Here is a 17,242-nt window from a genome sequence, read left to right as displayed (position 1 = left end):
CGGGTTATCAGGTGCCAGAAATGCACTTGGTAGCTCTTTAATGGCATTATTTCCCATGCTATTCTAAAAGATATCTGATGATGTATACATGGTAATGCCATTTCTAAGAGTCCACACAAATATGCCACCATACATTTTCAGGATCAATACGTGTTCAGAGAAGGAATGAGTTGAAAACCCCCTTAAAATCTCTTTAATAAGAGCAAATTAAGCAATATACAACACATGTGTTGGGGAGAAGTAATCTATATAGAATTTTTTGAGCAACAAACCAGCACATGAACTAGTTCCTCTATTTTCAGTGGAACACAAGCTGACATTCAGATTATTTATAGGAGGCTCATGGAACCAGATTTTAATCAGTGATATGGTATTTTATATCAACGAAACTGGTTTTTACAAATAAGAAAAGATAGTAAAATAAAATATCCAGTTGAAAAAGAGGGAAAAAAAGAAAGAAAAAGATCTGATTTTTTAAACAACTCTCATTTTTCTCTTGGACTGCTATTTAACTATTTTCATTTATCTGATTCAATATAGTTCATGATAAATTGAGATATTAGCTTACGATAGCATCTGCACTAAGCAGAGAGAGGAAGCCATGTAAATTAATTAGCCCAAGGAATGTGTCCTTAAGCACAAGGCAAACATTAATCAATTTTACTATTTCATGGTTTCATCTAAGACAAATCTCATTTGCTTGATAAAGGAATGTACAAGCAATAACAGTAAATACTTCATTATATACAAGATAGAGTCCTAGTGAATTAAAAGTACAAATCATTCAGAAAATAAATAAACTTTGAGAACATTTTTTAAAAAATCAAATGTGTCTGGTAAAATAGACTTTGTAAGATCTAAATATCTTTCTCCCATCATAGAACATACTTGCTCTTGTGCACTGATCATCAATTTCAGGAGGAGGAAGAAATCCAACCCATCACCCTTTCTTCCTTCCAGCTAGCAAGCACGATTCCCACCTAGTCCCCAAATTTGTTTTCTGCTCATTTGGCACCAAAGTCTCATAAAGTCTAATAGAACCAAGACAGATGAAAGACATGGGAAGAACAGTGCCAAAGGCAGGGCTACTTGAACATCCAGCATTTTCCAAGGAAGTGCTTCATCCATCCATGTCCCCGCCCCCCCTCCCACCAGGTCCCACAAATGCAACCAAAGCTGTTTTACTCTAGCAGCAAAAAGCCATCAGGATCAATCTAACAAAATGGACTGTGATCATTCCTGCAATATTTTACTCCCACCTACTTCCCCAAAACACTGGGATCAGAAAGCCTTTGTAAAATCTTTCACTGCTAATAGAAATGAGACCTGCCAACTGCAAAACTACATCCTCCTCCTCTCCCTTTCCCTTCTCAGCCCCCTTCCACATAGCTGAATAAAATCCCAGATTATCTGCTCTGAACTGGAATATATGGCAGTGTGGATTCATAACCCAGTTCAAAGCAGATATTGTGGGATTTTCTGCCTTGATATTATGGGTTATATAGCTGTGTGGAAGGGCCCTCGGTATCTTGGTGACTTCCTTGTATGTTAGGAGGTAAAATACATATTGCATCACTGTGTCCTTGAGACTGCAATTTGCTGCTGAATCCTTAGAAGTCATTTTAGGTGCAAGTTCCATTTTGATTTGGGCATCTCCCAAATTTGTTTGAATGATTCCTATTTTGGTTCAGCATTCCCCTAACAACATCTCTAAAAAAACAGGAATCTGGAGGTGGGGAATGGGTTGAGAAATCCCATCTTTTTATTCTTGCTGGAAGGACACATTTTTCTTTATTTTTCTTTTTATAGCTGCTCATTCTTTGGTTTCAGCTCATCCTTGAACAAATTATTTTGCCTGTGCTCTTTTTAGATTCCCACCAATACAATAATCTAAGCAGTTCCTTGTTTATCTGATTAACAGATGCCCTGAGAGACACCAAGATAATGAGGTTTTCCTGTAATGATTTACATACAGGTTATAAAAAGGCTGCAAGTCTGAATTATATTGGCACAAACTAGAAAGACCTCATTGAAACCTTTTTTTATAAATTGCCTGTTGTCTTCAATCAATGACGGAATCAAAATAATGCAGTGACTTACCCACACCTCCAGCAACAAGAATTTTCCCCAGGAATAATAAGAAGTCTGTCACTTTATCCAACACTGCAACTCTATGAAAGAAAGAATTGATAAGAGTGGAAAAAAACTTTTCTTTTTCAAATGGTCTGCTTTCAGCTACCTGATGGCTCCATGGAGAGACTTTCTGTTTACTTCCTTTTGAAATAGCAACTTATAAGATTTTATACTTATTTCTCCTTAATGTGAATGTTATATAGTACTTGTTTTCTTGAATTTTGTAATGTTGAAAAGGAAAATGGTAAGAGAATTTCAAGAAGCACTGAGTCTTTGCATATGAGAACTCCAGAATCAAATGCCCATTTTTTTTCGTGTCAAGAGCTACTTGAGAAACTGTAAGTTGCTTCTGATGTGAGAAAATTGCCTGTCTGCAAGGATGTTGCTGAGGGGATGCCTGAGGTTTTACCATCCTGTGGGAGGCTTCTTTCATGTCCCCACATGAGAAGCTGGAGCTGACGGGTGGGAGCTCACCTCGCTCCCTAGATTCAAACTGTTGATTTGGTCAGTAGTCTTGCCAGCAGAAGGGTTTAACCCACTGTGCCACTGGGGGCTCCAAATGCCCAATGATTAACTATTATACTCCCATCAAACTAAAAGACTTTTCTCAGGTATTCATAAGAAAGAAATGCAATGAATTCCATGGTGCTACATTAGAAAAACAGATGAAATGGTAAATTACATCCACATCTGAAGGCACTGACTTAGCTGGGGCCAACTTCCACTTTGGTTCCAATCCCTAATTTTCTGTGACTCAGGTGTTAATATAGACATTAAATAAAATACAAGAGTATTTTTGTGAGTGTCATGAAATTGGAATCACGGTGTCGGACCCCTCCTTACCTTACTACATTTCTCATGAGAAGAAAGAAAGCTTCTCTTGCTGAGGCGCAGAAGTTTTTACCATATATTGCAATCTGCAAAATAATAACAGCTTATTTGTGTAAAAGTCCACTTATAAGCTCATGTTATTGGACTAATGACACCAAGAAATAAATAAATGCATGGTATTATATTCCCAATCTATGGGCAAAATCATCCAATTTCCATAACCCAGAAGGCTAGATCTTAGCCACTCCTGGCCTTTAACCACTTAAGTTTTTTTTTCCCAGATGGATATTAATATATTTCATAGAAACTAAACTGTACATATTTAAAGCATTCAGGTCATTATAAAAGAGCACAAAAAGGAATAAGACCTTGGACATTTGCTTTTGTTTCTAGATGGCCTGGGATAAGCTGTGTGATCTTTGGAGAAATGGAATAATAGATGACACAACTCAATGCTGACTTTCTAAAGAAGGGCAGAGGGAGGCTTACAGTTGTCCTGACCTTCAGGAATAACTACATCTCCCTCTGACACTTTACAGTGAGTGACCCCAAACAGCCTTAGCAGCCTCAAGATTAAGCGACTCTAATGCATTCTATATGGCACTAAAGAAGAAATATGTCTGGCAGTCTCAGCTGGTTCAGAATATATTGCTTTGCCCACTGGGTTACTGAGAGTACACACCATAGCCATGCTCTGTGATCCATGCAGGCGTCTTTGAATCCTCTGGGCAAAATTCAAGAGACTAGATTTCATTTCTAAGGCCCAAAACAATTGCACAGCAAGGATGGATGAAGACGAGGGTGTGTTTGTTTGCTTTTACAACTCTCACATGGCTACAGTCTTCCGTGTCTTTGTGAATGAATAGGTAGAAAAGCAGAAATGTGCTTTTCATTTGGATACTACTTTAATAATGAAGGCTGTGCATGTATGGCTACAATTGGTCTTTACATTCTGAGACATAATACCTTTTCACATTTTAAATGTACATTTACAGGACAACCCTACTTATGTCTACTCAAAGGTAAGCCACACTGTCTCCAATGCAAATATCAAAAAAGTATGCATAGGACTGCAGCCATGTTATTGTTTTTGTGACCTAAATACAATTATTACTCTCAAATACAGTAGACCTATTGAAACAATTGCCGCAAGGAACATATAGAAATCCCATTAAATCAAGCAGTCTGCTCTAACTGGGGTTAGCACTTGGATTAGGTTGATATCTTTCTTTTTCATACTTGCCCCAATTGTGTCAGGCACATTCAAGATGAAGGCCATCTTGTGCCAGATTGGGGATCTAATCCTGTGTTGAACAGATTGAAATCAGATGCATATCACAATATAACCTGGACTCATAAAATCCCACTGCACTGCAAGAAGCCCTTTTTATAAATTCCTGATGAGTTTCTCAATTGGCCTCTGCTGAGATAATATGCATATTAGTTGGTAAAACAACCTAGTTAGGTGTAATGTTGCTCATTTCTCATACAGCATTTTAAAATATTGCTTTATACATTTTGTTCCTTTCCCCCAAAAAAACACAAAACAGTTTTTCATTTTGCTACCATTCTAATTTTTAGTTCCATGAATATGATTTGGATAGGTTTACTGTAGCCTGCAGGAAAAGGGCAATGTTATCCAAGAACTGATCGACCATGCTTGCTACGTTTTTCTAAGGACCCATTTCAGCTTTGTGAAAATATTTATCTTTGTAAGCAGCAGTAAAGAAACTCATCAGTGATTTTTACCCCAGAGCTACTAGAAATAAATCTAAATATTATAGTTTAAAACAAGGCTTTAGGGACAGTGTTTGGTAGACTATTAGCTATTCTTTAGAAAAGGAAATGCTATAGTAGCATACAAGAAAAGGAGACCAAAATACATACCATGATGTAGGCATTTCTGTTGATAAATTTGAGAAATTTTTCCAAGCACCAAAAACAGCATTTGAGGCAGCAGAGGAGGAACTTAGCAAAGGCAGTCTGTGAGCCTACCCCAAAATGCAAAAAAACAAAAACAAAAAAAAAACCCACGTTAAGAATGAAGAAATGCCATTTGGATGCAAAAATGACATGCACCTTGGCTTAGACCCTGTTTATACCAATACTTTTGTGTTTATCTGCAACAATATCGTGCAAATTATCATATTAAAATTCAGTTTTGTATTAGGGCAATATCAATGCACTGAATTTTCTCAGCAGCCTGCTGGACTGTTGGAGTTACCCCACAGCATACAAGACACATTAGCATTTCCTATACCACACCACCCTTGTTTTTCCCTATTTAAAATAACAAAATGAAATAAATGGTACTTCTAAGCAACTTATATAGAGTGTATCACGCCAAGATACAGTTTCCAATTTTTGAGCAACTTATTTGAATTATATCACATCAAGATACAGTTCTCAAAATTTTATTACAAATGTCCACTGTTTACCAAACAGAAACAAAAATAGTACAATTTCAGGAAACACACCTTTGAGTTTGTGATCCAGATATTCCAGGATTACTCGAATCAGTTGGACTATGGCAAGAATTAAAGAGCCAAATGCTAGGGAACCTGTATGATACCTAGTAGAAAATAAAATGGCACCATTCAGTAATGGGAATCTTATTAGAAACTAGAGTGTTTCTGTTTAACTAGACAGTAATTCTGATTTTTTTAAAATTGTCATAGTTTATTTATTTTGTATCAAAAGCATTGCGTAAATAAGTAAGTTTAAAACTTATGAAATAAAGGGATCACAGGCAGCTAAATAGTTTTTGATCAAAAACAGGCACAGCAACTGCATTATCTGTAGCTTTAAACTGTTCTTCTCTGTGCATGAGGCAGAGCATTGTGGGCAAGCATACAGATGCTGAGTTGTTTGTTCTGCTCTACAGTCACACAAAGTAGAGGATTCTTCTTGGTAGTGCCATTTTTCCAGGTTGTCTTTTGACCTATCTGTGGAACCCTTCACAATAACTTTGTGTGTGAGAAAAAACCTAATATGATTATAGTAACTGACTACAAACTGCAATTCTCCCTGTAGCTTTTAATTTCTCTTTTCATTGATACATTAACTTGTACAGAAATTATTTTTAAAACCTTTATTTCTATCACTATAGTTGAAAGGATGCACTGAAGGCACCTAATATAAAGCAACACCTGAGAGCTAAATGCTTTTGGTAGCATCAGCTACAGCACATGCATTGAATTAACACCCAGGGTTTGGGGCTGAAGTGTCACCAATAAGCGAATGACATCCAACTCTATCTCTCCTTTCCACCTCAATCAAAGGAAACTATTTTCTCAACCAATGGGCACTGGCCATGAGGAACTGGATGAGGGTGAAGAAGTTGGAACTCAATCCAGACAAGACAAAGGTGCTCCTGGTCAGTTGTAATGCACATCAAGCAATAGGGATTCAGTCTGTGTTGGATAGGATTACATTCCCCTTGAGAATCCAGGTCTGTAACTTGGGGGCAGTGCTGCATTCAGCTCTGGCTTTGCAGGTCCAGTCTTCTGCAATGGTCAAGAGTTCATTTGCACAATGAAGGCCTGTGCACCAGCTGCACCCCTTTCTTGGGATGTCTGACTTGGCTGTGGAGAGATATATCTACACTGCACAATTATAGCAGTTTGATGTCCCATTAACTGATATGATTCATAGTTTTGTGAAACATTTGCCCCTTTCTGTCAGACACCTCTGATACCACATGAAAGTACAAATCCAATTATTCCATAGGATGGAACTATACCAGTTAAAATATAATTCCACACTCTGGATGGTGTACTGTACTAGTTACATCCTGATTGGATTAATGCACTCTACATGAAGCTGCCTTTGAAGGCTATTCAAAAGATTCAACTGGTCCAAAGAGCTGCAGGGCTGCTTACAGGAGGCACACAACTCTCTCTTTGCAACAGCTCCATTGGCAGCTGGTTTGTTTCTAAGAACAATTCAAAATGTTGTTAGACCTACAAAGCACGATATGACTTCGGAGGGCTGGTATCTTCCCACATGAACCTGCCCGAGGTTTAAGATCCGCAGAGGATGCATCTCTCTATTATGCTGCTTTCAGAGGCATTAATGATGGGGACACAACAGAAGACCACTGTGACTTCTTCCCCATTTTAGAACTCCCTCCCTAGAGTTGCCAGGAAGACTATTTCTTTGTTTTCCTTTCCCCCATAAGTTATGGTAATACTTTTCTTCCCCAGGAAGCCTTTGGGAATAAGAACAGTGCTGTTTTGATTGGCTGTAATCCTGCTGTTATTGAATACAACTGGTAATCTTAAATGTATCCATTTTAAACCATTTGCATTTCATTGGGCTCTCTGCCTATTTGGAAACTGGTAGAGTTCCAGCCTGGGAGAAAGGACAGATACAAATAAAGTGATGGATGTATAGATAGACATTGATTCATCATCAAAGCTGAATCAATGGAGTAGCGATGGAATTCAGACAGACTACAGTGAACATGCATGTATCACAGTGCAAAATTTTGACTATAAAACATATTTTCCTCCATTTTCTTCCATAGTGCCCATTTCTGAAAGGAGAAACTAATTTAAATTGAGATTCACATTTTTTTTAGCTTACCTTATCGCTCGTCCAAATGAGGCAAAAAGAGGGCATGTTGGGATGTCAGAAGGTTTCCTAAAAGCCCAATAGTAAGAGGCAAAGGCACCAGCAAGGGTACACTGACCCAGTGCAATTGCAAAATTGACCAACCAAAGAAAGACAAAAACATTGAAGAGCTGAAAGACTAAGATGTATCTGTGGTACAAGCTTTCTCCTCCATAGAAAGCAAAGGTGCATTGGGCCCCTGGGCAAAGCTTGGTTACGTTGGTGGTGTTGAAAGTCTGTTCATTGATAAGAGAAGAGTTAGTCAATACCAGATTTTAAAAAAATAAAAAACATTTCAGACCAATTTTGAATTATTAACATTACTATCATTAAATACAGACCAGTAAGTAATTATTTCGGCATAGTCCCAAATCAGGAGTAGACAAATTGTATCTGAAGTACAACTGCTGTTACCCATTGAAAATGGTTATGCTGGCTAATATTGATTGGAGATGAAGTCCAACATCCTCTAGAGCAGAGCTTCTTAAGCTTCTTTGACTCACAACTCCTTTTACTAGAGAAATGTTTGTGCGACCCCAAGTATATAAAGGAGAGAGGGAGGGGAAGGAAATATGTGTGCGTATATGTGAGAGAAAGAGAGTGAGAGAAAGGAAGGCAGAGAGACACACAAGAGAGAAAAAGAGAGGAAAGCAGAAAGAGATGGAAGAGAGAGAGAGAGAGAGAAGGAAGAAAAAGCAGAGATACACATGAGAATGGGAAAGGACCATTTGGGATTCCGATGCATAGTTTAAGAAGCTCTGCTTCCATTCACGGCCCCATTCCACTCAATAAATTTTATGCAATGCTGGCTATACAGATATATAAAATAGGTATAAAATCAAGCATCTACTAATAATAAATCAACATTTGCAAGGTTCACTGAACTGGTGATTTTCCTTTTTGTGCAGTACATCTAAAGCATTTTGTGCAGTGTCCACTGTGAACACTGCACATTGTTGCTCACAGATTCGTGCAAATTGAGGTGCTCAGGAACCTTCCACCACTACCAATTTTTCGTTATCTCAACACTGAGTCAAAGAGACCTCATTTGGGACTGGGGCCCACAGTTTAAGAAATAGCGCTCTATTGCTGAAGTCCAAAACATCTAGAGGAGCAAAGTTTGAGAAACTTTGCTTGAGAGCAGTGGCTTTCAACCTGTGGGTCCACAAATGTTTTAGCCTTTAACTCCCAGAAATCCTAACAGCTGGAAAACTGGCTGAGATTTCTGGGAGTTGTAGTCCAAAACACCTCGGGACCCACAGGTTGAGAACCACTGCTCTAGGAAGCCATAAGTTGCTCATATCAATATTAAGGAATATGCTGATCTCCCCCATGGTATGTACTGCCCACTCTTCTATCTTGTGCACCAGCTAAACACAAGTGCCACAGAAGATTTCTAACAGAGATAATAAAATGACCGACTATGCAATCCTACATGTGTCTACTCAGATGTAAACTCAATTGAGTTCAATATGATGTATCTAGCCTAAAAGGTTAATAATAAGATCAGATCTATTTGTTTATAATGTACTATTCTAATAGAAAGAACCGGGAGATTGCTTTTAAACTGACAATGCTGACACAGAGACCATTAATGGAAAAACTCGAATGTACACAGGGTTTTACAAGAAAGGAATTATGCACACTTACCTCTGGGTAACAGGTCAGATTTGCATACTTGCACAGGCTCTGATTAGCCATGACTTTGTACACCGGTTCCCCTGATGTAGCCAGGAAGCTTAATTTAATTGGGTTAAGTAGGAAACAAAAATCACAGGCTTCCTTCCAGAGTGAGAGGCATAGCAAATGACACTTAGCACTAATAGGAAAGCCCCCAGAGAATACACTTAATCTCTGCTTTCCCATGGCTAGTGTATATATCATACCACAGTGTTTATGCACTTACTGCAACCCCATTTGGTTGTGCCTGAGGGCATTTTCACCAGGAGAGTAAAATACTGTCATGCTTTTGCTTAATAACAGCGATGGCCAAAGGGGTAACAGACAAGGACACAGTATGATTTAATGTTCTCATATATAGAGACCAGAGGGAAAGATACTGGGCAAATATAGAAAAATAAAATAAAAATACATCTTCAGGTGATTGTTGCAATGGTGTGGGGGGAGCATATCAACATTAATTTTCCATGATATTTTTACCCAAAAGCATTTATCCATCTCAGTAATCCATAGCCAGGATTTTCCATAAGGCTTTCACCCAAAATGTATTACCACCCCTCCCCCCGGCTCTTGCTAGGCTTGCATTGGAAACTTAGGAAGGCAATTCAGAAGTGAACTTATAACTGCCTTGTGACTAAAGAAAATCATACATTGTTGTACTATAAATTTCATGGGGAGGGATTTTTAGAATTTTAGACTTCCACAAGCCACACACACAAGTTCCCAATCACCATCTCCCAAAGCATCTACTCTACTCTGAACTCAAGAATGAGAAACAGAATGTTGGTGGACAGAAAAAGAGATTTAAAGATGGGCTTAAAGCCAACCTAAAAACTGTGACATAGACACAGAGAACTGGGAAGCCCTGGCCCTTGAGCGCTCTAACTGGAGGTCAGCTGTGACCAGCAGTGCTGCGGAACGGAGGCATGAATGGAGGGCAAAAGAGAGAAACATGACAATAGGAAGGAGCATCAAGCCAACCCTGACTGGGATTGCCTTCCACCTGGAAATTGATGTCCTCATTGCGGAAGAACATGCAGATCAAGAATAGGGCTCCACAGCCACCTACAGATGCACTGCCAAGACACCACATCTGGAAGACAATCATCCCTGAGCTATGAAGGATCACCTAAGTAAGTAAGTTAAGTACACACATTTCCATAAATGGACCTTAGGATTGAGAAAGCAGGGCATAGATGCATATAATAAACATAGTAACAACAACAAGGCAGCCTGAATGAGAGGTTATGAGGGCTCAGCAGTCTTTGCTACTCAACAAATAGAGTTTCTTTGGGAGGGGCTTAAACATTCCCTGCACTTCTGCTTTAATAATGAAGCAAAGAATGGGAAACGTGAGAAGATCCTGCTCTCATTTGCCCTTGGAGTCCAAAAAGGATACACAGCTGTCACAGCCCAGTAAGAAATGCAGATTGCAATGAGAATGAAGGTGATGATTGGGTAGAACAGTGTAGACATGATGTAGCCAATGGCCCTGAAAAAACAAAAAAGAATGAACATAAAAATTTGCAATCAACAGGCATAATGCTCAATCCACACATTTACATGCTTCTTTAATCTTAGATACTTTTTTCAGACTTTCTGTATGCAGGATTGTGTGCTATACAATTGACCCCCTGTATTCATGGATTCTGTATCCATGGATTCAATCACCCATAGTTTGCAAATAATTTAAAAAAAAAAAAATCCAAATAGCAAACTTTGATTTTGTTATTTCATATAAGGGACCCCATTTTACAGCACCACAGTCTATAATGGGATTTGAGCACCCACAGGTTTTGTATTTAGGGGTGGGGTGTCCCGGAGCCAAACCCCAGTGGATACTAATAGCCAACTATGTAAGTCTTTGTAAAAAAAAAATCTTACTATTATGTTTCTCCTTATTTCTCCTTTCTCTTTACCTGATATGCACAGCGCTCAATATTATTCCATTCTTTTCAAGTCTCTTTGATCACTTCTTCCATTAAGTAATAATGTACAACAGCATTAAATAACTATGAGAGCTATATTAATGATACTCTTCTAATATACTTTGTTTATTGTTTTCAGATGAACATTTTAAAGCTTTACACACGGAGATATTGATTTTTCTGTACTGCAGTGTTTGGCTTCAGCTCCAATAACTTTGCTTCTTTATTTTCTTACTCATTCTATAGAGGCCAGCTTTGTACTAACTATATTCTTCCTTTGTTCTTCACACAGGCATCACTCTCAGTGTCTGGCATGCTCATATTTTGAAGGTGACATCATGAATCTGATTCCCTTTGTTGTCTGACAATGGAATACTCTACAAAAATACTGAACAGAGTTTGTTCTGTGAAATGGACCCCATTTTTTTGCTGCCAAATAAAGAACTTCAGGAGGTGACTTGTTTCAATATGAGGTTTCCAAAGAGAATGTTAACAGAAAGAAAGATTAGTGGAAACAAATTAAAATTCTCTGTTCCCAAAATCCAGTCTCTTAGCACCAGATGTCTTAGGATGGTTGAAACACTAATCAACAATTAACTTTTCCAACCCAACCATCCATCAAGAGAGGAACAGAGTATCACGGGAGCAGCACAGCTTGAGCACTTGTTATATGATTGGCTCAGAAATACCTTCCAGTTTACTGCTGGTTAGCTTCAGGTCAGTACAATGAGGAAAGACTGGAACACAGACTTTTCTGTGTATGGGATGTAAATAGAGAGTGGACTTGGGGGAAGGCACAGAGTTTGGAGTCATCTAGCCAAGCTCAGGGACCTAACTGAGAAGGGGCTCATGCCTCTCCAGAGCCCAGGCCGACTCTAGAGCCCCGGATAGGAGTTCCTGCTTTTAACCTAAATCACCTGATTACGAAATGTGAAGGAGATGCAGTCAGTTGTAGAATGTGTAGAATGTTTGTCTTTGGGCCAGAACACCTGACAAACTACATCTGCAGAAAATGCAAACAGGTTGCTTTGTTGGATCCAGCAACTGGAGGCCTGAATCTCTACACTTAAGGAGATCAGGGCACTTGAGTTTTACTTGGACGCAGCCCAGTAGACTGTCCTAGATGTACAACGCACATCAAATGAACCTACAGAGGAGGTCACTTCAGATGTGGAGGTCAATGATTGGAGGAATTTAACATACAGAAGGAGGAGGAGGAGGATCAAGCATCATTCTGGGCATCTGGAGTTACAGAATAGATTCAAAGTTCTCTACCCTGCCAGAGATTATGAGTAATTAGAACATGTTGGCAAGGATGAGAGGTTCTTGGATACAACTGAGTGGACTATCCTTGATGAATTCATGCCAGGCCCGTAGCCAGGATTTCAATTTGGGGGGGGGGGGTGAGTCTGAGTGAAAGAGGGACTACCCTAGCAAACCTTTTGTATTGTTACCCCAATACCCCCATGCATATGGGATATATTGAGTATGGTGATCAGATCATGATATGAATAAACATAACAGTTTAAATAATGCACCAGAAAGGCCTTTTCGCGAACCACCATGAGAATTTCGGGGGGGGGGGGGGGCTGAAGCCCCTCCCCCCAGCTACATGCCTGCTAGGGAGGAGTGGGCTGGTTCACAAACACAGAATCTGGGGTTAGAGAATCAAATGGAAGCTTATTCCCCAATCAGAAATGATGCAGAACAAGAACCCCGGTAGTGGGGGGGGGGGGGGGGGGAGATGAAGGGTTCTTGAACACAGCTGAGTAGATTGTTCTTGATAAATTCGGTGTAGATGTCTCTGAGAAATATGAACCAACAGTGTGATGCAGCAGCTAAAAAAGCCAATGGGATTTTAGGCTGCATCAAAAAGAGCGTAGTGTCTAGATCAAGGGAAGCCATGGTGCCCCTTTATTCTGCTTTGGCTAGACCTCACATGGAATACTGTGCACAATTTTGGGCACCACAGTTTAAAAGAGATATTGACAAGCTGAAAGGTGTCCAGAGAAGGACAACTAAAATTATCAAAGGTCTTCATATCATGCCCTAAGAGGAGTAATTTAAAGAGCTGGGGATGTTTAGCCTGCAAAAGAGAAGGTTGAGAGGAGACATGATCACATGTATAAATATTTGAAAGGCTGTCATAAGGAAGAGGGAGCAGACTTGTTTTCTGCTGTCCTGGAAACTAGGACTTGGAGTAATAACAGGAAAGGAGATTCCACTTGAACATTAGGATGAACTTCCTGACTGTATGAGCTGCTCAACAATGGAAGTCTCTGTCTTAGAGTGTGGTGGAAGCTCCCCCTTTGGAGACTTTGAAACAGAAACTGGATCACCATCTGTAAGGTGTGCTTTCATTGTGCTTTTCCTGCTTTGCATGGGTTGGTTAGATGGCCTGTGTGATCCTTTCTAAGTCTATGATTCTATGATTCAACACTGGAGAGGCCAAGGATTGGATCTTCTCCCCGCTACATCACCAAAGGCAAGAATATTTGAGGGAGTTCCTTGTGGACTGAAACTGGCGAAGTTCAATCAAAAGTGTAAATAGTGTGTGTCTGCTTGATTTTATTATAGCAGCAGACAATGGCAGGCACATCTTCATCAAGGAGGGATGGAAGGCACAACACCTAAGCAGTGATGTATATGACTCCCAATTTTTTTACACCTTCTCTTATATAGCCATGCCTTCTATATAAGAGCATTATGAGTAGCTTTTGCTCCTGAGGGGAATGCACTCTGCACATGATTTTCTTCATCATTATTTTCCATAAGCTACTGAGGAAATATGGCTCAAATCAAGCATGCTTGTTAAATTACACTTCTACACTGAAAAATCATGACTTGTGCTTGAAACCCTTGAATAGCTGTAGAATCATTTAAAAAAGTATCACCTTATGCTACTTAAGAAATAATCACCGCAAATCAGTGGTTTTCAGGCATTAATGATAGACCTGGTTGATGGTTAAGTCACAGACAGTTTATTCTAACAAACCGCTTGTTAACTGTTCTAGCTATAGATTGCAAGTGCTTTATTGCTAATATAAATTGCCAATTCACTGAAAAAATAGTTAAACTGAGCCAGGGGAAAATAATTTAGCTCTCAGTCATTAGCAGCATATTTTTCAAGACATTGACTATAGGGTATGGTCTGATGCATTTACAATAATGACATGCCGCGCTTCTTTTCATGCATTCTGCATAAATATTGGAAACTATTGCCCTCAAGTGACCTTTAAATGTTGCTGCAGAACTACAAGGCATTATTACCTCGCAACAGGAAGTTTATGAAGTTTCAGGAGTGTTTCTGTTTGGCACTTATTTGAATAAAGGCATCTTATTTTATAAAGTGGTCCTGAATTGTAATGAAAAAGGGGAAAAATATATGGTGCAGTCTAGAACTGCAACAAATAACTGCTAATCCCCATGTTTATAGCATTAATGAAAAATAACTACTGTATGTTGGAACTGTAGGACTCCTTTATTCCATAAGAGCCTCCATATTTTGACACTAGCAGTATGAGAAAAGACAGGGTCTGACCAAGGATACAGGAACACATTCATACACTAGAACTCCTCTGATGAAGCTGTTAGCTCTAATGCTGTTCATGACAACAGATTCAAGAAATATATGTGCTTGGTTACTCATCCACAGCTTTCCACTGGGACAAAATGTATTTTCACTTATAGTCAGCTTCACAGGCAGCAACCCTGAGAATTTGGTTAGAATGGTTCACTGAATTCATGATAAAAATAACATTGTTTACAAGAAAATAACTGTCTTAAATACAAGAAAAAACAATTTTTGAACTACAACCACCTAATACAGAGACCCACTGATTATACAACACTGTCGACTTTGGTGGCACTTGGTGATTTCTTGGCCACACATGGAGAGATCTTCTACATGACCCTCTTGTTTTTTGGCTACCTTTGGTAATAAAAATTTGTATAGAGCAGCTGGTTAGATGGTCAAAATCTAGCTCTGTGCCCAAGTCTAAATGTCCATTTATGTACCAGTAGAATCCAAATTTCAGAACCCTCAGCTGGTAAACCTTTTTGGTGCTAGCTTTCAGGAAATTCTTATGCCTGTGGTGTGTGGCAACAGCAAAAACATCCAACTTAATAAAAGACCTGACGAATGATTGTAAACTGCAATTCAGTTTAGATAATGATAGCGAGAAAGACTGGTGGTCCATCTGATCTGTTTTAATTCAGTTTATGTATTTTAAATGGGATCCAATCAAGCTTGCCTTCAAGGAACCCTTCTTGACCAAGAATTGCTCCATGATATGAGGCAGATCCTTGCTATGGCTAGGATCATTTTCTTAGTTCGATCTGTGGTTGACAATAGCATTTACATCATAATAACCTTACAGATTATTAAAATGACCTTTAATTACAGCCAGTACAAAATGTATTCAATATTCTTTGATTGTGAAGATTCAGACCAACTATTAAAATGACTTCTGTATCTTTAAATTATAAGCAGTCCAAAATGGGCTTGCTGTTCTTACTAAACGTGGATACACAAAATACATCACATGAATGATCTCATTCTTGCATTAATTTCCAACTTCTCTCAGAGCACAATTTCTAGGCTGGTACTGCTGACTGTTGGGAAATTTGATAGTACACATATCCAATTCATGTGATGTCTCTCTGCTTTCTTGTAGAAGTAAAATACAAATACACAATTAGGCATTTGTGCAAATTGATTTCATTTACACAAAAGCCTAACAGTCTGATGAAAGGTCAGGATGTATCTTGCAACTTCATTGTGCTTATTTCATCCTTAAGTGAAGATAAGAACCAGAGCATATATTTATATAGAAAGAGTGAAGAATACTAGAAGTGTCCCCAAAAGCAAATATCAGAAATCCAATGATATACTGATATATTCTCACCAACATATTTACCTGCTACCTTCCTTCAAAAGTGCAATGGCAATCCGGATTCGATTTCTCAGAAATATTAACATCAGTATAATGACAATTTCCACTATGCAAAGCAGTATCACTGAAAGCAAGAAAATCAAGTTTGTCAATAGATATCAAAGCAATTCATTGCCTCTTTACATTACTAGCTGTGATGTTACACACACTGAAAACATACTTTTGTGGTCCTGCATTATAAGACTGGATGTTAAGCATGGTCAGGTATGCATGAAGACTTAGTAATAAATGCAAAATATTGGGTTAAGTGAATTTGCTTAAGAGTGGTGATTGGATGAATAAAAGAGAGATAAAAAGAGTGGAAAATTCTGTTGGAATGATATAGGCAAGATCCAAACTGATTGAAAAGTCTCTGATTTTATTCCTGCTTTGATCCTATATAGCAAACCAATCTGGGGAGCTGGTATAGGAACAAACCTTCAGACTGTCTGGCTTTTTTGAGCAGTCTGGATGCACCCTCAAAGAGATAGTGTGTTATATAAAGGAGGATGGTGACATAGAGATTACATAATTTGACTTGGAATTTAAAGACATAGCTAAGTTAGTTTGGATCAGTGTGCATAGAGATTTTGTAGCACCTCTGAGACAATGTGGAACAAGGAGTGCTATGGAGAGACAATTATATCCATGCATGAGCAGCTTGTATATGTGTTTCGATCACTCTCAATAATCTAAGTATGGTATTGAGTTTGGGGGAAAGGGATGGGAGGAAGGAATGATGGTGAGAGTTCTTGGAACATAGCATGGTGCTGGCAAAGAACCATAAAGGAGATGCAATAAAATGAGCAAAACAGCCCTCACGAAGCTGGAGTATTAACTGATGTTCTAGTATATGTAGTAGGGCAGGAAACCACTGCCCCTATTCAATGCACTGTTGATGGACTGGAGTTTGTGTATACATACCAACTCTGCTGTATCTCGTTCCAGTGCCTCCTTGACTTTCTTTGTTCAAGGATTGCTGTTCTGAGGTCCCACATGGAACGTACAGGAAAACCGAAGTGTTCTGCACCTCGTATTTGTGTATTGCAAAACTGAGCTTGTTACCCAATCATCATACCCACTGTTTTTAAATTTCTATTACAGTATGGCTCATATATCCCA

The 17,242-nt window shown here is 38.9% G+C and overlaps 1 protein-coding gene across 4 annotated transcripts in view; it reads right to left on the bottom strand.

The window, feature by feature from the left end:
- SLC44A5 (solute carrier family 44 member 5) overlaps positions 1 to 17,242 on the bottom strand; it is a 242,551-nt gene that overhangs the window by 22,663 nt on the left and 202,646 nt on the right. For all 4 annotated transcript variants that reach the window (XM_060773741.2, XM_060773740.2, XM_060773738.2 and 1 more), the window contains exons 12-19: positions 16,106 to 16,205; positions 10,658 to 10,750; positions 9,229 to 9,316; positions 7,552 to 7,814; positions 5,442 to 5,536; positions 4,852 to 4,955; positions 2,977 to 3,050; positions 2,101 to 2,171 (exon numbers count right to left, since the gene is read on the bottom strand). In XM_060773741.2, coding sequence (XP_060629724.2) covers positions 2,101 to 2,171; positions 2,977 to 3,050; positions 4,852 to 4,955; positions 5,442 to 5,536; positions 7,552 to 7,814; positions 9,229 to 9,316; positions 10,658 to 10,750; positions 16,106 to 16,205 — 888 coding nt within the window. The remainder of the gene's footprint in view (positions 1 to 2,100; positions 2,172 to 2,976; positions 3,051 to 4,851; positions 4,956 to 5,441; positions 5,537 to 7,551; positions 7,815 to 9,228; positions 9,317 to 10,657; positions 10,751 to 16,105; positions 16,206 to 17,242) is intronic.

The sequence above is a fragment of the Anolis sagrei genome, chromosome 4 (genome assembly GCF_037176765.1).
Source record: "Anolis sagrei isolate rAnoSag1 chromosome 4, rAnoSag1.mat, whole genome shotgun sequence".
NCBI lineage: Eukaryota > Metazoa > Chordata > Lepidosauria > Squamata > Dactyloidae > Anolis > Anolis sagrei.
The sequence above is the reverse complement of the archived record's forward strand: the minus strand, read 5'-3'. Positions and strand labels throughout refer to the sequence as shown.